The sequence below is a fragment of the Silurus meridionalis genome, chromosome 3, assembly GCF_014805685.1.
Source record: "Silurus meridionalis isolate SWU-2019-XX chromosome 3, ASM1480568v1, whole genome shotgun sequence".
Classification (NCBI taxonomy): Eukaryota; Metazoa; Chordata; class Actinopteri; order Siluriformes; family Siluridae; genus Silurus; species Silurus meridionalis.
In genome coordinates, this window is record NC_060886.1 from 26,839,659 (window position 1) to 26,866,301 (window position 26,643).

General features: G+C 38.2%; 1 protein-coding gene across 1 annotated transcript in view; it reads left to right on the forward strand.

The window, feature by feature from the left end:
• The first annotated feature begins 7,811 nt into the window (after positions 1-7,811).
• LOC124382826 (glycerol kinase-like) overlaps positions 7,812-26,643 on the forward strand; it is a 43,552-nt gene continuing 24,720 nt past the window's right edge. Inside the window, exons 1-8 of the mRNA XM_046845099.1 lie at positions 7,812-7,922; positions 16,611-16,684; positions 19,602-19,708; positions 19,841-19,918; positions 21,700-21,779; positions 21,966-22,103; positions 22,240-22,349; positions 25,453-25,519. Of these exons, the coding sequence (XP_046701055.1) occupies positions 7,863-7,922; positions 16,611-16,684; positions 19,602-19,708; positions 19,841-19,918; positions 21,700-21,779; positions 21,966-22,103; positions 22,240-22,349; positions 25,453-25,519 (714 nt within the window). The 5' untranslated portion in view covers positions 7,812-7,862. The remainder of the gene's footprint in view (positions 7,923-16,610; positions 16,685-19,601; positions 19,709-19,840; positions 19,919-21,699; positions 21,780-21,965; positions 22,104-22,239; positions 22,350-25,452; positions 25,520-26,643) is intronic.

The window sequence follows — 26,643 nt, forward strand, 5'->3', positions numbered from 1 at the left end:
AATCGGTTCTTTACGTCATCCAATCAGTTAAGGCATTCTGATGAACCGATTCACCCTATTAAATATTATTATTATTATTATTATTATTATTATTATTATTTATTATGTTTTTGTGTTCTACGTATTAGTAGTAGTAGTAATAATGTTATTATTATTATTATTGTTGTTGTTGTTGTTGTCGTTATTATTATTATTATTATTATTATTATTATTAGCCCAGCTATTAGGATGCCACAAGCTAGTGCACTCTTATCATCAAATATGCAAATCACAAACCTGAATTTCATACCAGATCGGTTAAGGCCCGAGTTACCAACGACCACCTCAGCTATCGTTAGCCAACGGGGTATCGTAAGTGTAGGTGAGTGGACATTGAGGTGGGCACTTAAATGTTGGTACTATGACTGGTAAAGGGAGAGAGGTAGCTGATATGATGGAGAGGAGAAAGGTAGGTATGTTGTGTGTTCAGGAGACCAAGTAAAAGGGAGTAAAGTCTAATCAAGAAGCTTTTATCATAATCATACCGAATTATGGTATGGTTTTATGGGATTTATGGTATAAGTAATACTGTTTTATCATCATACCGATTACATAATCAGATAATGTTTGTAATTGATGTGAATGTGGTTTATGTAAAATACATTTTGAACTTTCTATACATATATTTATTATGTCTGCGAGGCAAATATTCACACAAATATTCAACATTCAGGCTGTTTTAGTTAGATTTGTGAAGTGAGATGACCTGGCAGAGAGCGCCCCCTGTCTGAGTTTACAAAAGCACAGCGTTTTTGTTGTTATTATAAGTGGATACATATTAAAAGTAGACATTTTACAGATTCAAATGATGTATTGTTCTTATCTGTACGATCAAAACAGACAGTAATGTAAGTTTGTTTTTCCATTATGAGTATAACGCCACCCAGAGGGTTAATCGTGTGAATCATGGTGGGTTTAGCGTTTGATTTGAGACTTGATGCTTTTCTGTGGAGTTAATTTATTTTTTATATCTAAGTAAAGAAAGGATGCCGTGAATAAATTATTGTGCTAAAGGTTTTAATTTTGCCTCTTTTATATTTATTTATTTATTTATATTAATTTTTTTATTAAAATGGTCAAACAGAAATGTGCGCTGAATTGATAAATATATCGTAAAACATGTGCCAAATCAAAACGTGCGGAGGATCCGCTGTGGCGACCCCTAACGGGAGAAACCGAAAGAAAGTTTAGTTTACATTTGTTAGACCCTATTTGGGTAAAACAGATGTATATTACTCCATCATGTGGCCTTGTTTCGGGAAGTGACTGGGTTTCCCACAATACCAGCACACCAGCCTAGGCCTTACATCTGTGGCGAAAAGACACAGGAAGGAAAACATAGGACATGTCCCACCTTATGAAGATTGTGGACCCTTAAAGAAGTTAATGCTGACCCCGCAAACATCCCAAACCATCTAGAGACGTTCCAGTGCCAATTGGAGTTTTGACATTGGACCTCTTTGAGTGTTTAAAGGCTCTGGCATGGAGAAGCTGGTGTTGGATCTGTGATGATCGCAAATGGTAAACTATTTTATGAGTTGCTCAGTAGCTCCTAGTTTTATAACCACAAATGACTATAAAAGATTGTAGAAAGATCATTACTCATAATCTTTCATTCCAGTGCTCATGTTAGTTCTCACTCTTCAGTGTTCTGTATTGTTTAAAGATTTATAATCACACTCTTGATGTCTCCCAAATGAGGATGGGTTCCCTTTTTGAGTCTGGTTTCTCTCAAGGTTTCTTCTTCATAACATGTTTTCCTTGCCATGGTCGCAATGGCTGCTCATCGGGGATAAATACACATCATTCAGCTTAACTGTTAAATTCTGTCAAGCTGCTTTGAGACAATGTTGTGAAAAGGGCTATAGAAATAAACTTTACTTGACTTGACTTGACTTCCCCTGTTTGGGAGGACAGTGTCGATGAAAATAAAGAGGGAGAAACAGGGAACTGTGCCCCATTTAAAAGGACTAGGGTTAGGAAAATGTTAAGGGAGAGGTGAAGAGGAACAGAAATTAGGGTGGAGAAACTATACTGTTATTTAATTTTCTGCCATTTGGACTGACTTTCACTTTTCCATGGCATTAGTACTTTTTTATGGAGTCAGTTTGTGATTAACTGAACCACATACTCGAAGAACTCTGTAGTTTTTCTCCCTTTTTTTTCTACATGGATTATTTTTAAATTTGCATGCAAACACTTTTTTCTAAGAGGTGTGATGATTCAGGTAGAACACCACTGAAGGCCTAGGTGTGAAATGCAAAGTCTGCAACTGGCACTGATTCTGATTTTATCTGACTCCACCGAATATGATCAGGCTATTGAATCTTAGAATTACCATTCCACTGCACTACACAACAGGGCAGAAATTAGAGCATAAATTGTGTCCAATTATATCACACATTTTTTCAAATAGCATGAAATTAGGGCTTCATGAGCTATAGCTTATCTCTTAGAAGTAAAAAAATATATACAGTGAGGAAAATAAGTATTTGAACACCCTGCTATTTTGCAAGTTCTCCCACTTAGAAATCATAGAAGGGTCTGAAATTGTCATCGTAGGTGCATGTCCACTGTGAGACATAATCTAAAAAAATCCAGAAATCACAATGTATGATTTTTAACTATTTATTTGTATGATACAGCTGCAAATAAGTATTTGAACACCTGAGAAAGTCAATGTTAATATTTGGTACAGTAGCCTTTGTTTGCAATTACAGAGGTCAAACGTTTCCTGTAGTTTTTCACCAGGTTTGCACACACTGCAGGGATTTTGGCCCACTCCTCCACACAGATCTTCTCTAGATCAGTCAGGTTTCTGGCCTGTTGCTGAGAAACACGGAGTTTGAGCTCCCTCCAAAGACTCTCTATTGGGTTTAGGTCTGAAGACTGGCTAGGCCACGCCAGAACCTTGATATGCTTCTTACAGAGCCACTCCTTGGTTATCCTGGCTGTGTGCTTCGGGTCATTGTCACGTTGGAAGACCCAGCCTCGACCCATCTTCAATGCTCTAACTGAGGGAAGGAGGTTGTTCCCCAAAATCTTGCAATACATGGCCCCGGTCATCCTCTCCTTAATACAGTGCAGTCGCCCTGTCCCATGTGCAGAAAAACACCCCCAAAGCATGATGCTACCACCCCCATGCTTCACAGTAGGGATGGTGTTCTTGGGATGGTACTCATCATTGTTCTTCCTTTAAACACGTTTAGTGGAATTATGACCCAAAAGTTCTATTTTGGTCTCATCTGACCACATGACTTTCTCCCATGACTCCTCTGGATCATCCAAATGGTCATTGGCAAACTTAAGACGTGCCTGGACATGTGCTGGTTTAAGCAGGGGAACCTTCCGTGCCATGCATGATTTCAAACCATGACGTCTTAGTGTATTACCAACAGTAACCTTGGAAACGGTGGTCCCAGCTCTTTTCAGGTCATTGACCAGCTCCTCCCATGTAGTTCTGGGCTGATTTCTCACCTTCCTTAGGATCATTGAGACCCCACGAGGTGAGATCTTGCATGGAGCCCCAGTCCGAGGGAGATTGACAGTCATGCTTAGTTTCTTCCATTTTCTAATGATTGCTCCAACAGTGGACCTTTTTTCACCAAGCTGCTTGGCAATTTCCCCGTAGCCCTTTCCAGCATTGTGGAGGTGTACAATTTTGTCTCTAGTGTCTTTGGACAGCTCTTTGGTCTTGGCCATGTTAGTAGTTGGATTCTTACTGATTGTATGGGGTGGACAGGTGTCTTTATGCAGCTAACGACCTCAAACAGGTGCATCTAATTTATTCTAGCTGATAGACAGGTGTTCAAATACTTATTTGCAGCTGTATCATACAAATAAATAGTTTAAAAATCATATATTGTGATTTCTGGATTTTTTTTTTTAGATTATGTCTCTCACAGTGGACATGCACCTACGATGACAATTTCAGACCCCTCCATGATTTCTAAGTGGGAGAACTTGCAAAATAGCAGGGTGTTCAAATACTTATTTTCCTCACTGTATAATCCTGATCATTTTAGCCAAAAAAAATCCAGACTGTTAAATTAAAACCAGGCAATTTGATAAATAACAATATAACTCCATCATATTAGCAATTCCAATGTTTTAGACTCCATTTAGAGAATACATTTGACTAATTTCCTTATTAACTTATTTATTAGAACCACTTCTTAAACTAATATATTTGTCCATTAGCACTGGTTATGTAACTGTAGCATTTAAGCAGTCATCAAAACTGTAATTAAAAAATCTTACTTTGACCCCTTTCAGCTGTCCAACTATAGGCCAATATCCAATCTCCCCTTTATATCCATGAACACAGAAAGTGTTGTAAAACAGTTAATCTTTATCAGACTTATATGCCTCCTTATATGACCACATCATCCCTGTTTTAGACCGGCTTCCAATCAAATCTCACATTAATTGATTGACAAATTGATAAAATATTACTACTGACATATAAAGCATTGAATGGACTTGCCACAGTACCTAATTTTGTTCAAAAGGTGCAGGCTATTTGTTATTGAATTTACTATTGAACAGTAAAGACTTCATTAAGAGACAAATGTGCCACAGTTATGGAACAGCCTTCCTAGTGTTCAAGATTAAGACACTATCTTAGTGTTTTATTTTTGAAAGCTTATTTGTTTAGTCGAACAGAGGTAAAGGATTACTTAGGTAAAGGATTTCTGAAGTGTTTACGGTTATATAGTGTTTTGGTGATTTGGGATGTTTGGATGCTGTTGACCCTCACTCACAAGCTCTCAAGCAATTTAATGGTTTCATTTGACCATGAAAATAACCTGCTGTTAAAACGAACAGTTCTGCTTAAATAGCGTAGGACTACAATTGAAACAGGCGAACAGTTTTGCACTCAAATATACACCAGTAAGCATAATTTAGTTCAGAATGCATCAGTCCTCACTAGATCTAAAAAATATGATCATATCACCCCTGTTTTAATCAGTCTACACTGGCTCCCAATTAAAACTCGCATTGATTATAAAATACTACTACTGACGTATAAATCACTTAACGGTCTCGCACCGCAGTATCTGAGTGAACTTCTGTACCAGTATGATCCTCCACACCTACTTAGATCAAAAGGTGCAGGCTATTTGTTAGTACCTCAAATAATGAAGACTACAGCAGGGGGCAGATCTTTCTCTTATAAAGCCCCACAGTTATGGAACAGCCTTCCAACCAGTGTTCGGGACTCAGACACAGTCTCAGTGTTCAAGTCAAGGCTGAAAACATATTTATTTAGTCAATAAAGACACATAATAATCCATATCCTTCTCTTCCTGTCACCCCTCCTCTTTCTCTCTCACTCTCTCTCTCTCTCTCTCTCTCTCTCTCTCTCTCTCTCTTTCTCTGTTGAGTTTCTGCCCCTCTTCCCTCCTTGGATCCTCCCACTTCATCCAGGCCTGCCTTTGGATGGTGTTCTCTTTGTTTGAAAGCCATTCTGTGCAGCTGGGGTTCCATGAAATTCCGGAATAAAAATGGGCGCTTTGAGGATGGATTGGACTGTAGTTAATGTCAACAGTCTGCTACATTGACTCAGGACTACGTTTCGCTTCTGATCACCATCACTGTACCCCACAACATCGTATATCTGCAATAAATGGACATTCGGTACAACCCAGATGAGGATGGTTCCCTCTTGAGTCTGGTTCCTCTCAAGGTTTGTTCCTTATGCCATCTCGGGGAGTTTTTCCTTGCCACAGTCGCCACCGGCTCGCTCATCAGGGACAAACTTACACTTATAAAGAACATATTAATTTTTTATCACCACATTATCTGTATAAAGTATAAAAATGAATTGAAATTGAATTGAATAATGCATGAATATCTGTTGTCACCAAGAGAAACGTGGGTTCCTTTTAGAGTCTTTTAGAGTCTTTTTCTACTGTATCTTTACTAGAAGGTTTTTCTTTTGACGATTGCCAGTGGCTGGCCCATTAGGGATAAAATTAGTGAGATTTATTTTATTTAATTTAATTTATTTTATTTTGGTAAAGCTGCTTTGTGAATGTCTATTGTTATAGGTGCTCTACAAATACTATAACATTTAATTGAAAATATTTGCACAAAAATATGTATAAAAAATATATTAATAAAAGATGATATTGTGAGTTTCTCTTTTTATCACATTTGTAATTTTTTTTACTGAATTTCTTATATGTAGATTATTGTGTCACTTTAAAAAGCTGTATGTATTATATTTCAGTTAAAAACATTACGCAATAAATAAATAATCACAAAATGTATGATGCATAATTCAATTATTTTATGGCTATGTGTGCATGTTGTGGCTTCAAATACATTTAGAAAACCTGCGATAGAATGAATCATTATCTCATTGACTCATCTCAATCATTCATGAACTTTTCCACTAATTTAAGCAAAATGAATAATGCATAAGATATTTGAGTCACTATTTGACTCATTGCTGTTTGGGAAATGGAAGACAAGCCTTCAGTTGCAGTAGAAGCTTGTCCTACACTTTTCTGCCAGTAGAGGTCGCTATGTTCTGATACATACACAGCAATGAGCGTCTACACTCACTGTGTTAAAATGGCAGGTTTTTGTGAGGTAAACAATTATAATGCATTTTAGATCTTTTTTTTCCAATTTTAATATGATAAAGCAAATAACTAAAAAACAAAAAGAAATAAAAAGTAACACCCCTTAAGTAACAATCTGCTACAGTCACTTGCTTGCAATACAGCACTTAACTGTTTTTTTGTTTGTCTTCCAATTTAGCATGAGTCTACCAACTTATTTTATTTCACCTATCTTTTAAAAATAGCCAGACTTTTTAGATCTGTGCTTTGGGCGTTATTTGTACTTAAAGGTGCATCTGTCAGCAGCTGTCTAACAGAGGCCTTCAGGTTTGGACTAAATTAGCTTGGTATCTAAAGCAATTTATCCCTCTAGCTTGACCAAAGCCAAAGTCCCAGCTGAAGTAAATCAGCCCCATAGCATGATGGTCCCAACCCCATGCATTGAAGGTGTGCTGTTTTTTGGGTGATAAGTTTTGCTTTGTTCCAAGGATACCATTTAAATTTTGCTAAAAAGATTTACCTTGGTCCTGTCAAACCGTAACCAAATCTGATGTGTTTTAGCAGGAAGTGTATCGTCTTTGTAAGAGATGGCTGATACTGGTTTAACTGTGATTGGATCATACTGAACAAAGTCACAGGCCCTGTTATAAAGGATGTATGTACACTTTTCCCCCCGAATGGCTTCTGTTTATCACATTAAAGGTGAAAAAGGTCAGACAAATTTATATTTGTTTGATTTTCACAGTGTCAGCATATAAAAAATGCTTCTTGTCAGCCACTGCACACCGTGCGTTCATGTCCCACGTATGTTTCTTCACTTAATTCACGTTCATGCTAAATAGCACTTTTGTACATAACTCCACTGTTCACAGCTCTGTCTCATGTTTATCTTTCCTGATTATTGTAATCGTTGGTTTAGCTTGTGTTTAGCTTATTGAATCATTGGTTTAGCTCAGGTTAATGTCTTTTCATTTATTTTGTGAAAACTTTGTGAAATGTTTTTTTTAGGTAGAATAAACGCTTCATATTATAAATCTGTAAAATAAACAGCAATATTTATTGACCAGAAACCTTCTCCTGTAATGAAAGACACGTCTCTCTCTCTCTCTCTCTCTCTCTTTCTCTCTCTCACGCACACACGAACACGCGCGCGCGCACGAGCCTTTCCCTCACCAGGGATATAAAAAAGCGAGATACCTCTCTCTCACCTTTACACACACACACGCGCGCACACACACACACACACACACTATGGCGGAAGATCCACTGGTTGGGGCAGTGGACCAGGGGACCAGTTCCACAAGGTTTTTGGTGAGAGAAAAGTGTGTGTGTGTGTGTGTGTGTGTGTGTGTGCGTGCGTGCGTGTTAATGTGTTCATTTACCATTTTCAAGGGTTGCATACTACCGTGCTTCCTATCTTGCTATAAGAATAATATTTATATTAAAAAAACTTAAAAATACAACAACAATAATATGACAACAACAATGATATAACAATTATTATTGTTTTTATCATTATTATTATTATTATTATTGTTATTATTATTATTATTATTATTATTATTATTATTATCATTATTATTATTATTATGGTGATGAGAATCCACACCCGCTGAGAACATTAAGATTTACATCAAGATTTTATGAAAAACCCCTTTAGAAACCACTTACAAACCCTTGAGGATTTTTGAAAAACACAGGCAATATTAAATAAGAAGTGTTTTTTTGTTTGTGGACTGGACAAAATTATCTGTAATAGTTTAAAGTATATATTTAAAAAAAATAACTGCTCTGTATATTTGTAATGAAGTTGAAATTTCCAGTGAGGTCTGTACTGAGAAAAAATAAAGTTTATTCTAAACAGTAAGGAAGTGCTGAAATAAACTCTATGGAAATATTGGAAATAGATTTGATGTGAAGATTTGGATTTTGTTCAGTGAAGTTCATGTAGACATTTAATTTACCATGGAATTCTACAACCAAGTAAACACAACAGACAGTTCAAAGTTTAACAGTACAGGTTCACAAGTTTAACCTTTTACCTCTTAACAATGAAGTTAATGAGTGTTACAGTGTTTCATCATACTGGTGTGTAGTAACTTGGACTTTTTTCTGATGTCCTAAAGTGAATAAATCCATTGTTCTGTCCCTGATTTATACTGAAAATCCTATGTTTTTAGAATTAAAAGAATTTAAAAAATCGTTATAAAGCAAGTATTCTTTAAATAGATTAAGATTTTCTCTTTCTTCATCACTGTGAGGTCCACAAAACATTTCTGCTGTGTGTTTTACATTAGGGTTTACATTTCTCTAATATACTGTGGTGGTGCCTGGTGTAACACATTTTTAAGAAAAAAACAAGCATTTGTATTAACTGCTTAGTAAAAATTTATTCTAATTTGTGTAAATCTTCAGTGAAGACATCCTGAAATTAATAACTCCATAAATAACAAGCATATGGCTGTTATTTCGGAAAAAGGAAAAATGCATTCACCCTCTATGTTTTTATGTAGGACATAATGAAAATCATCTGGTCCTTATCGGTTCTTAGAATTACAGTATGTAAATACAACCTCAGATGAACAACAAATGACATATTGCACTGTGTTATTATTTATATTTGCAAAAATTAAGCTGAAAAGAAGAAACCATGTTTGAAACATGAAATACACCTTATGTATCAATAGCTTGCAGGATCAGCTATAGCGGCAATAACTTGAAGCAATTAGGTTCTGCATGTCTTTATCTGTGTCTTACTTTAGCTCTTGAGATTTGCAGGTATTTGTTTATTAAAGTGACACTGTGCTGTGCCAGATCAGTGTTAAAGTGTCAGTTTTGTGCAAAACAATTGTGCAAAGGATGGAAAAGTCCAGTCAAAGAAAGTCCATGTACTAGGTGCTAGGTGTTTCCTGGTTTAAACTCCAAGTGGCCTGCAGGAACAAGCTGCTCTTCTGTGCCTTCAAGGAAGGGAAGCACTTCTTTGTCCATTGTTAGGATGGCTGAGGTCCTTCACTGAGGGAAATATTCCTGGCCCTGGTCCAGCACCATATGCTGTGGACAACAGGAGCATGCAGGACAGGTGAGCCCTCCAGAAGATCAGCGGTCAGCTGAGCATACCAAGCACACCAAGTTCCCTGGCCTGCAGAACATCTGAACCAGGAAGTGAAGTTACCTGTCAGGACGATTTCAATGGTGCAGGTGTAGAAGGTTTTTAGCACATGAGAGGGTAGTTTAAAGTCTCTTAAGCATCTCAGATAGTACAAACTCTGCTGGGCCTTCTTCACTAGGGTGTTGATGACAAGACAGGTCCTGTGTGATGTGAGCACCTAGGTACTCACAAACTGTCCACTCTCTACACTGGTGTCACATCTTTAGCGGTTAGTATGACAGTTCCTGCTTCGTGCTGAAGTCCACTATTAACTCGTCTTGCTGATGTTAAGGAGAAGATTGTTGGCACCATCTCTACTGGTTTTTAATCTCCTGTAGGTAGGCCGTCTCATCCGTGTTGGAGATCAGGCCCACCACAACAGGGTCATCAGCAAACTTAATGATGATGGGGAAGTTGGAAGTGGCTACACTGTCATATATGTACAGCAAGTACAGCAGGGGGCTCAACACACAACCCTGAGGAGCTCCAGTGCTGAGGGGGAGGGAGGATGAGGTGTGTTTGCCCACTCGTACTTGTGGTCTGTCTGTTATAAGGTTGGAGGACCATTGACACAGGGGTGGGCTGTGTCCCAGGACCTTCAACTTAGAGGTGAGTGTGAAGGGAATTAGGGTGTTAAATGCTGAACTGTAGTCCACAAACATTTCAAAGCATTTTCGCATAATTCCTCTTTCTGCAGTCCAAGTGGCTCATTTGTGTGGAGAGGATGTGTAATATTAAGTGAATGGACTGTAGTGGATCAACCCAACCATTATGGATGCACAAGCCAGTGCACTCTTAGTGCCGGTCCCAAGCCCGGGTAAATGGGTAGGGTTGCGTTAGGAAGGGCATCCAGCGTAAAAACATTTGCCAAATCAAATATGCAGGGTACCGGTGGAAATTGGGCTACTGTTGGCCGAAGGAGGAGAAGGAGAGGAGGAAGACGTCTGCAGAGACGGCAGGGAAAGAAGCAGTGTAGGAGAGTGGAGGTTCGGGTTGGTACTTTAAATGTTGGTACTATGACGGGTAAAGGAAGAGAGGTAGCTGATATGATGGAGAGGAGAAAGGTAGATAGTGTGTTCAGGAGACCAAGTGGAAAGGGAGTAAGGCCAGGAACATTGAAGGTGGATTTAAACTGTTTTATCATGGTGTGGATGGAAAGAGAAATGGTGTAGGGGTGATTCTGAAGGAAGAGTACAGTAAGAGTGTAGTGGAGGTGAAGAGAGTTTCTGATAGGGTGATGATCGTAAGGGTGGAAGTTGAAGGGATGATGATAAATGTCATCAGTGCCTATGCTCCACAAGTTGGCTGTGAGATGGAGGAGAAGGAAAAATTCTTCAGTGAATTAGATGAAGTGGTAGAAGGTGTACCTAGGAAAGAACGATTGGTGTTAATGGGCATGTAGGTGAAGGGAACAGAGGTGATGAGGAGGTGATGGGTAGGTATGGTTTTAAGGAGAGGAATGTGGAAGGGCAAATGGTGGTAGATTTTGCTAAAAGGATGGAAATGGCAGTGGTGAACACTTATTTTAAGAAGAAGGAGGATCATAGGGTGACGTATAAGAGTGGAGGAAGGTGCACACAGGTGAACTATGTGCTATGCAGGAGTTGCAACCTGAAGGAGATTGGAGACTGTAAGGTGTTGGCAGGGGACAGTTTAGCTAGACAGCATTGGATGGTGGTCTGTAGGATGGTTTTGGAGGCAAAGAAGAAGAGGAGGAGAGTGAGGACTGAAAGAAGAATAAGATGGTGGAAACTGAAGGAGGAAGAGTGTAGTGAGGTTCAGGGAAGAGGTCAGACAGAGGCTCGGTGGTGTTGAAGAGGTGTTGGATGATTGGGCAACTACTGCAGGAGTGATGAGGGAGGCAGCTAGAAAAGTACTTGGTGTGACATCTGGAAATAGAAAGCAAGACAAGGAGACATGGTGGTGGAATGAGGAAGTGCAGGAGAGCATAAGGAGAAAGAGGTTGGCAAAACAGAAGTGGGATAGACAGAGTGATGAGAAACGTAGACAGGAGTACAAGGAGATGCGGCAGCAGGTAAAGAGGGATGTAGCGAAAGCCAAGGAAAAGGCATATGAGGAGCTGTATGAGAGGTTGGACACTAAGGAAGGAGAAAAGGATTTATACCGATTGGCCAGGCAGAGGGACCAAGCTGGGAAGGATGTACTGCAAGTTAGAGCAGTAAAGGATGGAGAGGAAATGTGTTGACTAGTGAGGAGAGTGTGTTGAGAAGGTGGAGGGAGTATTTTGAGCAGCTGATGAATGAGGAAAATCAGAGAGAGAGAAGGTTGGACAATGTGGAGTTGGTGAAGCAGGATGTAGATAGGATTAGTAAGGAGGAAGTGAGAGCAGCGATTAAGAGGATGAAGAGTGGAAAGTCGGTTGGACCAGATGACATACCGGTAGAAGCGTGGAGATGTTTAGGAGAGATGGCAGTGGAGTTTTTGACCAGATTGTTTAACAGGATTTTGGAAGGTGAGAAGATGCCTGAGGAATGGAGAAGAAGTGTGCTGGTACCGATCTTTAAGCATAAAGGAGATGTGCAGTCTTGCAGTAACTACAGGGGAATTAAGTTGATCAGTCACACCATGAAGTTATGGGAAAGAGTAGTGGAAGCCAGGCTGAGAGAAGAGGTGACCATCTGTGAGCAACAGTATGGTTTCATGCTGAGGAAGAGCACCACAGATGCCTTATTTGCTTTGAGGATGTTGATGGAGAAGTATAGAGAAGGACAGAAGGAATTGCATTGTGTATTTGTGGATTTAGAGAAAGCGTATGACAGAGTGCCAAGAGAGAAGTTGTGGTATTGTATGAGAAAGTCAGGTGTGTCAGAGAAGTATGTGAGGGTGGTGCAGGACATGTATGAGGACAGTGTGACGGCAGTGAAGTGTGAAGTGTGAAGGGTGAAGGTTGGACTGCATCAAGGATCAGCCCTGAGCCCTTTCCTGTTTGCAGTGGTGATGGACAGGTTGACAGACAAGGTCAGACAGGAGTCTCCCTGGACTATGATGTTTGCGGATGATATTGTGATTTGAGGTGAGAGTAGGGAGCAGGTTGAGAAGAGCCTGGAGAGGTGGAGATATGCGTTGAAGAGAAGGGGAATGAGAGTCAGTAGGAGTAAGACAGAGTACATGTGTGTGAATGAGAGGGAGGGTAGTGGAGTGATGCGGTTGCAGGGAGAAGAGCTGGAAAAGGTGAAGGAGTTCAGGTACCTGGGGTCAACAGTGCAAAGTAATGGAGAGTGTGTTAGAGAAGTAAAAAAAAAGAGTGCAGGCAGGATGGAGTGGGTGGAGAAGAGTGACAGGAGTGATTTGTGATAGTAGGGTATTTGCAAGAATGAAAGGGAAAGTTTATAGGACTGTGGTGAGACCTGCGATGTTGTATGGATTAGAGACAGTGGCATTGAGTAAAAGACAGGAGATGGATCTGGAGGTAGCAGAGCTGAAGATGTTAAGGTTTTCGTTGGGAGTGACGAGGATGGACAAGATTAGAAAATTAGTTTATTAGAGGGAAAGCGCATGTAGGATGTTTTGGTGACAAGGTGAGGGAGGCGAGATTGAGATGGTTTGGACATGTGCAAAGGAGGGACATGAATTATATTGGTAGAAGAATGCTGAGGATGGAGCCACCAGGTAGGAGGAAAAGAGGAAGGCCAAGGAGGAGGTTCATGGATGTGGTGAGGGAAGACATGCAGGTAGTTGGTGTGAAAGAGGCAGATGTAGAGGACAGGGTGGTATGGAGACTTATGATCCGCTGTGGCGACCCCTAATAGGAGTAGCCGAAAGAAGAAGAAGACTGTAGTGGATCTGGAAGTAAAGCAGTGATGAAGTCTCTGACCAGTCTTTCAAAGCAAGTCAGGGCTACTGGGCAGTAGTTGTTGAGGCAGGTGGGCTGGGGTTTCTTTGGAACGGGAACAATGGTGGACTGTCTGAAGCATGAGGGAACTACAGACTGTTCCAGGGAGAGGTTGAATATCTTGGTGAACACCGGTGCTAGCTGCCTTCTGATGTCATGCTCCGAGATGGTGAACGTGTTTCCTGGAACTTAGGGGTTATATTCCAAGACCCCCCATGAGTTCCAAATCTTGGACGCAGCCCCGCAGCCCCCATGGTACCTTAGTAAATTCATCTAGACATTGTCACTTTAGTACAATAATGTGTTTAAATCTTTTTTATTGAAATTTGTTAGTGAAAAAATTAGTTTAAAATGTTATTCCTAATGTTCCTGAACATTCGACTTTATTTCTCACATTTCGGACTTTTTATTTAGCCAGTCGGCAGCGTCACCCCCTCTGTATTGTCAGAAAGTAAAAAAAATTTACAATCAATAGATTCGCATGGTATTAAACTGAGCCTCTGAACCCTGGAGAGAACTCTGTCTAACAATCAGCTCTGGAGGAGACGAAACAAGACAGATGAAGCAGAGGAGCCACACACCAACAGCTTCAAACTTCAGACCCACAACATGGTTAGTGGTGGAGGCACCAGAAATGTTGGATGTTTACAAGAAATAAAGTCAGAATTGAGAGTAAAAACATCTGAATTGCAAGAAAAAAGTCAGAATCATGAGAACATCTCAGAATGGTGATAATAGAATCGGAATTGCAAGGAAAAAAAGTATTTTTAATGTGGCAGAAACGGGCTTCAATATGATTCAGGCCGAGGAAAACAACAAAAGGTTTTCAAAGTTTTGGATTATTTTAAACTAAAACATAAAGAAAACACCGTGCAGTGCGTTTACTTTTTTTCTTTTGAAGAGTAATTTGACATTAATATAGATATTTTATTGATACATTTTTATTTATATAATTGGATTTGCATTTTCATGTCATATGGCAATTAAATGCGTTTCGTTTTCACAGATATTCTTCTATGCAATTTCAGCAATAAAAATTAAAAACATTTTGAAAAAGGTTCGAAAAAGTCTTTTTTCTCTTGTGTATTTAGTTTTGCTCTTCAATAAAGAAAGTACTTCTTATCCGATTACTCAATGTAACAACTCACTGGTTTCATGCCGGAAGAAAGAGAGACAGGCAAAAGTTCACCAAGCAGAGCTTTTTTTTATATACTTTCATTCACCCACAACCCCTTGGCTTTGCCGGACTGAAACAGAGCACACTGAGTAGTCTCATCAGATGCATGTGTTTCTTACCGCTTGTTCCGTCCGGCTCGGCCCTCCACTCGCTCACCGCTGGCACACTCGATTCATTGTTGGAATAATCAGAATACTCGATTACTAAAATAATCGATAGCTACAGCCCTAATCCTGAACAAACCATACTCCTGCAGTTTTCTAATTGTACTGTAAAGAACTTTCACATTTAACATGCTAACTGAGGCCTATAGGGTCCGAGAACTCTTGGGTAACTCTTGGGTTATTGTAATTTCTCTGAGCATTGCACGGTCTGATCTTGAACCTTTACGAGATTGAAGGGAAACAACAATAGATCATTTCTGATGTGTCTGCTCCTTGGTGTTATGTTTACACACCTGAATACACCAGACCAGCAAACTGCTAAACTTGAGTGGGGGGCATTTCATTAACAGCGCTTGGCTTCTACTTAGCCTCTTAAATCCTATTAAAACAGTAAATGTATGCTTAGGTTTTTATACATGGCTTTTCCATTTTGGCTTTATTTTGGTTAAATAAATAAGGACATGGTGTAATATGTAATGTGTTGTCATTCATCTGAGGTTGTATTTATTTAATTCTAAGACCTGCTAAGGACCAAATGTTTTTTATTATATCCTGATATGTAAAACCGTACAAATATAAATATATACAATATATGTTTGTTTAACAGCACAGATTATTAGTATTTAGTATTTATTAGTATTTTGTCCTATTATAATAAGTTCCACTTTTTTGAGAAGGCTTTTAGCAGGATTTAGTGAACATTCAGCTTCAAAGCATAAGTAAGATCAGGCAAGATCAAGCATGTTGTTGGATAAAAAGGTCTATGGGTAAGTTAGTGTTCCAAGTCATGCCAAAAATATATATACAGTATATATCATAGTCTGTCTAAATAGTTGATTCTGATTGGGTGGAAGGTATTTAAACCTTTAAATGCACAGACAGTTCTGGTCAGTGTAATCACTGTTGTAAATTAATGTGCTGCCTTATAAATAGCTATTTATAATTAACCAAGTAACCATAGCCACATACAGTTGCATACATACATGACTGAGAGACATGTATTCATATTTACTTTATATACCGTATTTTCCGGACTATAACCCGCTATTTTTTTTTCCCACGCTTTACATTTAAATTAGAGGTAGCCACTTAGGGGCTATAAGAAGGAAGGATGGGCACATTTTTTGTAATTTTGAATACAATTCATTCGTATAATTATATAAATCTGATATCTCATGGCTTCTTTGTCCCTGAGAACTGTTATTCCAATAAAACATCTGTGTGGTTTTTTTGGTCAACTCATAACTTGGTCTATTTTTTTACTAACTTGTCCCCCTCCTATCGACTCTCTACCATACTTATCCCCCTCCTATAGACTCAACCATTCACTGCCTTCTGATTTTAAGGCATCCTGAACAATTGTTCCAAGTTGTTTTGCTGCCTCAGCATTCTTGAGGAGAATAAATATCAGTCTCTAGTTCTTCTACCGAATTGTTCTGGAAAAAAACAGGATAAACATCAATCTTACTTCCAATAATCCTCCACAGTTCAGGTCACTTAAAGTGAGTGGTGTGTGTCTTCTGGTGAATTTAACAGGGATAGGTAGACATTTGATATGGTTGTGGGCTATTGATTCTATGAGATGTTGATTGTGCAGTTAGTAGTTTGTCTATACATGTTGTTATTCAACATGATATGTTTTATTATTTCTCCACAGGTGTTCAATGCTAAAACCTCTCAGCTTGTCAGTCAGCATCAGGTAGAAATTACACAGAGTTTTCCCAAAGAAGGGTAAGTTACAGTAAACTTTACTGCATACAATACTATGGAAAATATCAGGATGTTATTTTAAACTGTACTGTACCAGGACACAACATTTCTATCACTAGGGGTGCATAAATGCTCTTTTAGGGGTACAAACAAGAAGGTACAAAAATGTACCAATGTTCAGTGGTGCACTGCTGTACCCTGCTAGGCTACATCTGGCATGACAAAGCATTTGTACTCGTTCAGGTACATTTCTGTACCTTGATTTTTCTGTGTGAATTATTAGTTCATGTAATTCAATTAAATTCAATTCATTTTTATTTGTATAGCGCTTTTAACAATGAACATTGTCTCAAAGCAGCTTTACACAGATAATGTGGTGATTAAATGTAAATATGTTCTTTGTAAGTATGTTTGTCCCTGATGAGCAACTGTGGCAAGGAAAAACTCCCCGAGATGGCAAAGGAAGAAACCTTGAGAGGAACCAGACTCAAGAGGGAACCCATCCTCATCTGGGTTGCACCAAATGTCCATTTGAAGCATATATGCAAAGTTGCGGGTACAGTGATGATGATCAGAAGCAAACTGCACTCCAGAGTCAGTGCAGCAGACCGCTGACACCAACTACAGTCCAATCCGCCCTCAAAAGCACCCGTTCTACTCCGGAATTATATGGAACCACTCAAGGTGTTGATGAGAGACCGTCCCGAGCTGCACAGAAGTGTGAAGATCCATGGAGGGAGAGGGGCAGGAACAGTGGTCACTGGAGCCTCAGGAGCATGTTTAACTCGACCGAAAGAGAGAGAGAGAGAGAGAGAGAGAGAGAGAGAGAGAGAGAGAGGGTGACGGAAGAGAAGGATATGGATTATTAAGTGTAACTATTGGTGTATGAAAGTTAATGTCACTGTGCAGTTTGGACTCCGGCAAGACTCGCTATGGCAGCATAACTAAAAGAGAGAACCAGAAGGTAACACAGACATGAGGGATCTCTGGGATGAGGCGACCCACCACACCACCGTCAACAAACCTGAGTGAGCGTGTGAATGTGAGGGGCGACAGCATACAAATATACCAGTTCACCAAACACTCTATATCCATGCCCTCCAGATCTGTGCCTTTACCTAAGAAAATCTACTGATAAAAGGCTTGACTAAATAAATAAGTTTTCAACCTCGACTTGAACACTGAGACTGTGTCTGAGTCCCGAACACTGATTGGAAGGCTGTTCCATAACTGTGGGGCTTTATAAGAGAAAGATCTGCCCCCTGCTGTAGTCTTCATTATTTGAGGAACCAACAGATAGCCAGCACCTTTTGATCTAAGTAGGCGTGGAGGATCATACTGGTACAGAAGTTCACTCAGATACTGCGGTGCGAGACCGTTAAGTGCTTTATACGTCAGTAGTAATATTTTATAATCAACGCGAGATTTGATTGGGAGCCAGTGTAGACTAATTAAAACAGGGGTGTTGTGGTCATATTTCCTAGATCTAGTGAGGACCCTTGCTGCTGCATTCTGGACTAACTGAAGCTTATTTATGCACTTACTCGCACACCCAGACAGTAAAGCGTTACAGTAGTCTAATCTAGAAGTAACAAAAGCATGAACTAGTTTTTCTGCATCCTGTAACGACATCATATTTCTAATCTTAGCAATATTTCTAAGGTGAAAGAAGGCGATTCTGGTAAAATTATTCACGTGAGACTCAAAGGAATGTAGACTTGTATACATGACTATTATTAGTATAGTAAGGCAATATGAAAAAAAGATTTCCATTTCTTTGGTCTTTAAAATCTAGGTAACGCTGCATGATCTCAAATATTTTGCATAGTTTTGATTTTATACTTAAGTAAGTATAATCACACAAGCATACTCTATAGTGGACATAATAAAAATCAAGCCCAGAAAGCATGTAGTTCTTATTACACATACACACATCACAATCTTTCCTTATAAAATTGCATTAAACATTTACAAAAAGTTGCATAATTTAAGATTTGACCAAAAAAAAAAACCTTAAGCGCATGATTTCCTCACAGGATTTCCTGACAGTGGATTATTGCAAAATAAAAAAAATAAGGACTTCTCAACAAATGTAAGCATTTAAACTTAAGCAAATGTGTGATGTCAATATACAATTTACTCATTTTCCACGTCTGATCTCTTCTACTGAAGCATGTAATCAAAAAACACACTGATGGACCTGAAATGGAACATGTGAAGCCATGCAGCCCAAGTGCACACTGTCATTACAGAAAGGGAACAACCAAATTCTTTGTAATGAAAATGTTTGTGTTGAAACAAGGGACACAAAAGGGTCACAACAGATACTGAAAGCAAGGTTCACATACTTTTGCCACTCACAGATTTGTAATATACGATCATTTTTCTAGTACAATACATTTTTCCAAGTATAATACTTTTGTCTTATTTGTTTGATTCACTTTTTTCGTCTTTAAAGATTACACACAAAGAATAATTGGTATATCAATTGTTTACATTTTTTCACATAATTTGTCTATGAAATTATGAAAAATTATGTTTAAACCGCCTTCTAACACCTGATTGTGATCTGATCCATTCCTTTGATGAATTAATCTGAAATATTAAGAAATCTAGAGTATGCAACCAAAGTCTGAGAGAACTATTGAGAAATCAGCCTGTTTGGCCTGTTTGGCATTCGATTACAATTCACCACAAACATTTTCATTACAAATAAAAGAGTTTTTAAGTGTTTCTTAAATATTCTTTTTATTTCCAGTATTAACAAAAAAAAAGCACAGATTTTCAATGTGGTATTAGAGATTGAACCTTAGGGTGTGTGTGTGTGTGTGTGTGTGTGTGTGTGTGTGTGTGTGTGTGCGCGTGTACATATGTTTGTATGTATATAGTATAATTTTTATATTCACTTCCTGTACTGTTTTTCTTTATTTGCTTTGAGATGGGTGGAAGAAGATCCCAAGGAGATCCTTCAGTCTGTGTACAAGTGCATGGAGAGGACCAAGGAGAAACTCACTCAGCTCAACATTGATGTTACCAACATTAAAGGTGTGCGTGTGTGTGTGTTTGTTTGTGGGTGTATTTTATCTATCTTTAGCCTTATTAGATTTCAATTATCAATCATCTAATTTCTATTTAATTATAAGGTCTTATTTTCTAAGAATTAAATGTTTTACACAGCCATTGGAGTGACCAATCAGAGAGAGACAACATTGGTGTGGGACAAAGAGACTGGAGAACCTCTCTACAATGCCATTGGTGAGTCAGCCAACCCACAGGGCAATCACACTGTATCATAAATTGTAGTCCATCATAACAGGCAAGAAAATACTTGCATTCAGATCACTACAGAATGTTGCATTCCAGTCCAGTGTTACATTCATGGGAGAAATGGAAACAAACTACATTCCTTCTACACGATTTTATCCACACAATAGCATACCAATAATTTGATGATATAAATAATTTACAACATATTAGTTATTACACGAAGTCCAAATAACCCATAGTCCTATGTAGCAAGCTGATCGGCATTTGTCCTCCTGCTGAGCATACTAGATAATGCTGCAACTGACCATGGCCATGTGTATTATTTAAGGTGTAAATTTCTTTTAAGAATATTAAAAATAGTACAGATTTTTGTAATTGTAAAGATTTTACAATATATATAATATATAATAATGAAATATTGGCAGAATTTTTGGACAAGAAGCTATAAGCAGTTATGAACACAATTAACAAGTAAAATGGAACATTATTGAAATTAACTGTCACAGTGGGTTCATAATTCCATATTAATATGATTCGAACTTTTGCACTAACAGTGCAAAATTAAATGTAGTGGCAACACAAATATGTCTTTGCAAATGCAACATTAAATTAGTCCTATTTTAGGACTGAAACAGGCAACATATAATTATATTAAGTCACACTACCTTTTTGGGCTACTGTGGGTTTTTATGTGGGTTTTTATTTTAAGCCAGATTATAAATTAAGGACTTCTCAAATTAAAACAGAGAGCACAATCAAATATTTTTTTATGTATATCTCATTTGTCTTTAAGGCTGATTTATAGCTTGTATATTTTAAGTGATTGTTAGTATAAAATCCAATCATCATAATGCACATTCTATAAAAGCAATCTTATTCCTTCATTACATTGAGGGTAAACAGCATCACCATCTAAATTCCAAATGCATAGTTTTTTAATTATATAACATTATTAGTCATTAACACGTTCAAAAGCATGCTCATATAGACTGAACACATTAATGATAATAACATGTCATTTTAGTTATTTTAATGATCATGTGTTAATTATGGAGATATCTACCACTTTAAAAAGAAATGTACCAACCTATTCGTTTATGGAAGACAGCAGAGGGCAGAATATCATCATTTACACCAATGATCATACTAAAGGACTTTATATGAATTTTACATGTAAAAAAAAAAAATAATTTATTTGACCCTGTGGTGAAGTGGTGAGGTAGTGGATCAGTGGTTAAGGCTCTAGGTTACTGATTGAAAGGGTGAGGGTTTAAACACTGGTATTGCCAAGCTACCACTGATTCCCTGAGCCAGGCCCTTAACCCTCAGTGCTCCAGGGGTGCTGTAACATGGCAGACCCTGCACTCTGACCCCAGCTGGCATATGTGAAGAAAGAATGTCAATGTGCTGTGACAACTACATGTGACAAGTATAAAGCACCATTTTTTCAGTGTCTGTTCCCTGAACAGTGTTTCTGTTCCCTGAATAATGTTAATTGAATGTGTATTGTCACTGTCCTATTCCATCTCTACTGACTTTATAGCAATACAGATGCTCTAAAACTAAACGAGGAATATTGTTTATTTTTGTTTACTCATTTTAAGGTCAGGTTTGGTTTGTGTGTGTGTGTGTGTGTGTGTGTGTGTGTGTGTGTTTCAAAATACTGCTTGCCAGGGATTTGCTTGTTTATGACATACTATATATGTGTATAAAATAAATACAAAAAAAGGCCTTGGGAAATGTTTTAATATGCTTTTTCACATCTTTAGTCTGGCTGGACTTAAGGACTCAGTCTACTGTTGAGCATCTTATTGAGAAAACACCTGGAAAGAACAAGAACCATTTTAAGGTGATGATGAGGTGTCTTGCACATTTGTATACACACACACACACACACACACACACACACACACACACACACACACACACACACTTTTTTATTTGTTTGCATCTAATTACATATGTGTGTTTACATTTCAGTTAAAATTCTTCCCAGTTGTTTATTTGATTTAATTTATTTGAGTTTTTGGCACAGCATAAGACCGGTCTGCCCATCAGTACATACTTCAGTGCAGTGAAGTTGCGCTGGTTGATGGACAACGTGGTAGAGGTGAACGAAGCTGTGCGTGCTCATCGTGCCATGTTCGGAACTATTGACTCCTGGCTTATATGGGTGAGTGACCACACACACACACACACACACACACACACACACACACACACACGTGTTCTAATACATACATTTTCATCTTGTGCCCAAGAGGTTCAGCTTGATTTTTCTTTCCCTTTCTTCTTATTTCTTCTCTCAGAGTTTAACTGGAGGTAAAAATGGTGGCATTCACTGTACAGATGTCACCAATGCCAGTCGCACAATGCTGTTCAACATACACACCATGGAGTGGGACCTGGATTTGTGCAGGTACAGGATATACAAAAGAAAAGGAAAAATGACAAGAAGCCTAGGTAATCATTTACAGTTTTTATCAATTGCTTACACACGTTTTCAAAACCAAGTCTCCTTTTTTCAAAACTCTACACACAATTCTCAAAACTGCACACACAAAATGCAAAATAGCTCACATCCCCTTCAAAATGCAACACTGCATTCAAAATGCCATAAACACATGTCAGAATGAAGCAATCGCTTCAAATGGCAAACACTTCTTTCATAATAATACATTTCTGGATATGTAAATATAAACATGTAAACACTGCTGTTCTAAATCTAAAGCTCTTTGGTCATTTATAGGCTTATATCCACATTTCAATACAATGTTCTACAGTGAAAGTAATCTGCTGAGAGGGGTAACAAGTAGACCGGAAACGGCAATGCAATGTAGAAACAGAAAATATGTTTTAGGCCAAAAATGACTGTTGTATAAATTAGCATACAACAAATCAACAAACATGTGAACCAAAAGTATATTCTTTACAGTAGAATACAGTGAATTAAGTGTGGGGTCCTGGTTCAGGAATTGGTAGGGGAAAGAGGGGTGCAGTCCCCAGTGCTAAGCTTCATCTCTTCTCCAAGCTGGGTCTGGCCACAATACTTTGTCCACATCACAAGCTATGTTTTCTCTTGCTAAACATCGAGGGAAGTATCTCCTAGCATGGTGTATCCAACCTTGAACAGAGGCAACCTCTATGTCCCCACATCATCCTCCATTGCCTGGAGAAGTGGCATGCGGGCCAAGGGTTGGCTTCCAGCGCCAGGCTGAGAAGAATTCCTCTATGGGATTTAGAAAAGGTGAATATGGGTAGGTACAAAACTACAAATTGTGGATGGGTGGCAACCCAGTTTTGGACCAGAACAGCCCGGTGAAAACTAACATTGTCCCATATAACCACAAACCTAGCAGGCGCCTGATCTGGATCTGGACGCCACTGTAAATCGACTCTCAGTCTAGCCTCTCTCACGGTCAGACCATGGTTGTTTACATGATCAACAAGTGTTGCCCTAATCTCATCAGAAATGGCTCCCCTTCCTTCTCTTATTTGCCCTCGTCCTCTTCTTCCTCTTCCTCTTCCCCTTCCCCCTCCTCCTCCTCCTCCTCTTGCTCTCTGTTCATTGTTAGCATCCATTGTTTAAAACAAGTAATCTGATCTTTGACCTATTTATAGGCCTATCTATACTACTGTAAAGTAAAGCAGCTGAGAAATAACTTATGGTTTTTAAGATTTGGCATGTAGTTTTGCACTTTGAGTGAGAGGTTTCAAAAATCGTGTGACATGAAAAGATTTTGTGTGTAAGCAATTGGTAAAAACTGTAAAATGCATTTAGAATTACATTCAGTTCAGTTAAATTGCACTTTAATGGTGGTCTCTGGTACCTAATGAGGAGCATGTTTAACTCGACAGAGAGAGAGAGAGAGAGAGAGAGAGAGAGAGAGAGAGGGGTTATAGGAAGAGAAAGATATGGATTATTAAGTATCTTTTATTGTTGTATGAAATTTAAGGACACTGTGCAGTTGAAGATTTGCTATGGCAGCATAACTAAAAGGGAGAGACAGGTAACAAGTACATGAGGGATCTCTGGGATAAGAGATGGCACTCCACACCAGAGTGAACATGTTAGAGTAAGGGCACAAGAGCATACAAATATCCCAGATCACTGAACACTCTAGATCCATGATCCCTCCACATCTGCTCCTTTACCTAAGAAAAATCTCAGATAAAAGGCTTAACTAAATAAATACGCTTTCACGTTTCCGAGTCCCGAACACTGATTGGAAGGCTGTTCCATAACTGTGTGGCTTTATAAGAGAAAGATCTGCCCCCCTGCTGCAGTCTTCATTATTTGAGGTACCTAGTATACTAGAATAACTATTTTTTCTGCATCTTGTAACATAATCATATTTCGAATTTTAGCAATATTTCTAAGGTGAAAGAAGGCAATCCTGGTAATATAATTCACGTGAGCCTCAAAGAAAAGACTAAAGTCAATAATCACACCAAGGTCTTTGACTGCTGAACACACTGAGACTGAAAGAGATGCATTTAGAGATGCTACGTGAAAGTAATCGGAAAGTTAAATAGCTGCATGTGGTCCTAGTAAAAGAAATTCCATCTTATCCGAGTTGAGCAAAAGAAAGTTATCACGTCATGTACTTTACACACTCCTCAACATTGTTAAGCTGATCTCTCTCATCTGATTTGATGTACAACTGTATATCATCAGCATAGCAATGGAGCGAATACCAGGTTTTTATATAATTTTACCCAGAGGCAGCATATGTAAAGAGAAAAGCAGTGGGCCTAAGACAGATCCTTGTGGAACACCAACCTTTTCCTCAGAGAGGGTGGAGAATTTAAATCAACCATTTACATCAACAAACTGATAGCGATCAGTCACATAAGATATAAACCAGGAGACAGCTGTTCCCTTTATTACAACAACATTCTTTAGTCTAGCAATTAGGATAGTATGATCACTGGTGTCAAAAGCTGCACTAAGGTCAAGCAAAACAAGTAAGAAGACAAAACCCTGATCAGAGGCATTTAAAAACCTGAACAGGTCATTTAAAACTTTAACTAGTGCTGTGTCTGTGCTATAATGAAGCCTAAATCCTAAAGGATACATTTGAAAAATGTTATTCCTCAGTAGATGTGAGCAGAACTGCTGAGCTACAACCTTTTTTAAAATCTTGGATATAAAGGGGAGATTTGATATTGACCTATAATTGAACAGCTGACATGGTCAGGTTTCTTAATTAGGGGGTTGATAACTGCCAGTTTGAAGGATTTAGGTACATAACCAGTGCTAATGGAAGAGTTTATTGTTTTGGAACAGGTCCAATTACTTCCGGAATTATCTGTTTCAAGAAACTTGTAGGAAATGAATCAAAATACAAGTTGATGATTTTGATTAGGAAATAAATTAAATTAATGCATTGTCTTAAATAGGAGTGAAATTTTGTAATTAATTGTCTGTTATAATTATAGTACTATAAAAATAATAAAATATGGTAAAGCTGTTGATATCTTTGGTTTTGAAACTTTAAAAATCTTTATTGAAATTATAGGCACTTTGATGTTCCTGTTGAAATCCTCCCAGAGGTCAGAAGCTCTTCAGAAATATATGGCTTCATTGTAAGTTTGTGTCTGTGTTTTTTATTCGCATGTGTGTGTGTGTGTGTGTGTGTGTGTGTGCGTGCGTGCGTGCTGTGCAATCAGTGGGTAGGTGTGTAATAAATGTTAATGTGTGTGTGTGTGTGTGTGTGTGTGTGTGTGTGTGTGTGTGTGTGCGTGTGTTCTTATCAGTTCTTATTGCCAATAAAGATAAAATTCTACTAAATGTAAATAAAATAGTCAATTTTACTGTCAAAAAACTGGCAGCCGTAGTTGCCAGAAATCTAGCAGAATTTTAAAAATGTTAACAGTGTTTTTACATTGTAAAACAATTTTTACATTGTAAAAGAATGTCCTGTAAATTAACTCATTGTATTTGCAAAAACTGTTTGTTTATAAACAAATATTTTTAATATTTAAATAATGTCAGCATATTACTACTCTGAATGTACTTTAATTAAAGTACATGACAACTTACCGTATTATGCAAAATCACTAAAAGTATCAATTCAAGTCAAATCTCTTGTAGATAACAGCAGCACACATTTAGATGGAATTAAAATTAGTGGAGAGATTCTCACTGCAATGAGTCACTCCTACATATTTACTACCTTTACATAGAGCATCATAAAGCATAACATCAATATTTCTCCGTCCATCCTTGATTTAAACACACAACAGTAACCCACAAAACACACAGCCAGAATTTGACTCATGGATTGTACAGTATTTTGATTTTATGGTAAACTACTGGCAGCAGGGTTGCCAGTATTCCACTGTTGTTTTTTTACAGTTTGCTGTCTTAAATTAAACTTACAGTATATTACTGTTAAAATAAATTTCCTAGTGTGTATTTTTCATTTCACACATTTAAACCCTTTAATCCCACAGCAAAATCCTCAGTTGTCCACACAACAGAGTGTGGAAGTAACACTGAAGCAGTGATGAAGTTAATGAGATAATGAAGTGACTAATTAAATGAGGATTGAACTTTGATGAACACCTGTGAACAAGCAGGATCACTGATGGAAAGAGAATCAAGATAAGAGAAACACAACTTACAGCCAAAGCCAAAGATAAAGGCAAAACTAAAACATAAATCTCTCAAGAATTTAGCAGATGATGATGATTAAACAACCCCTAAA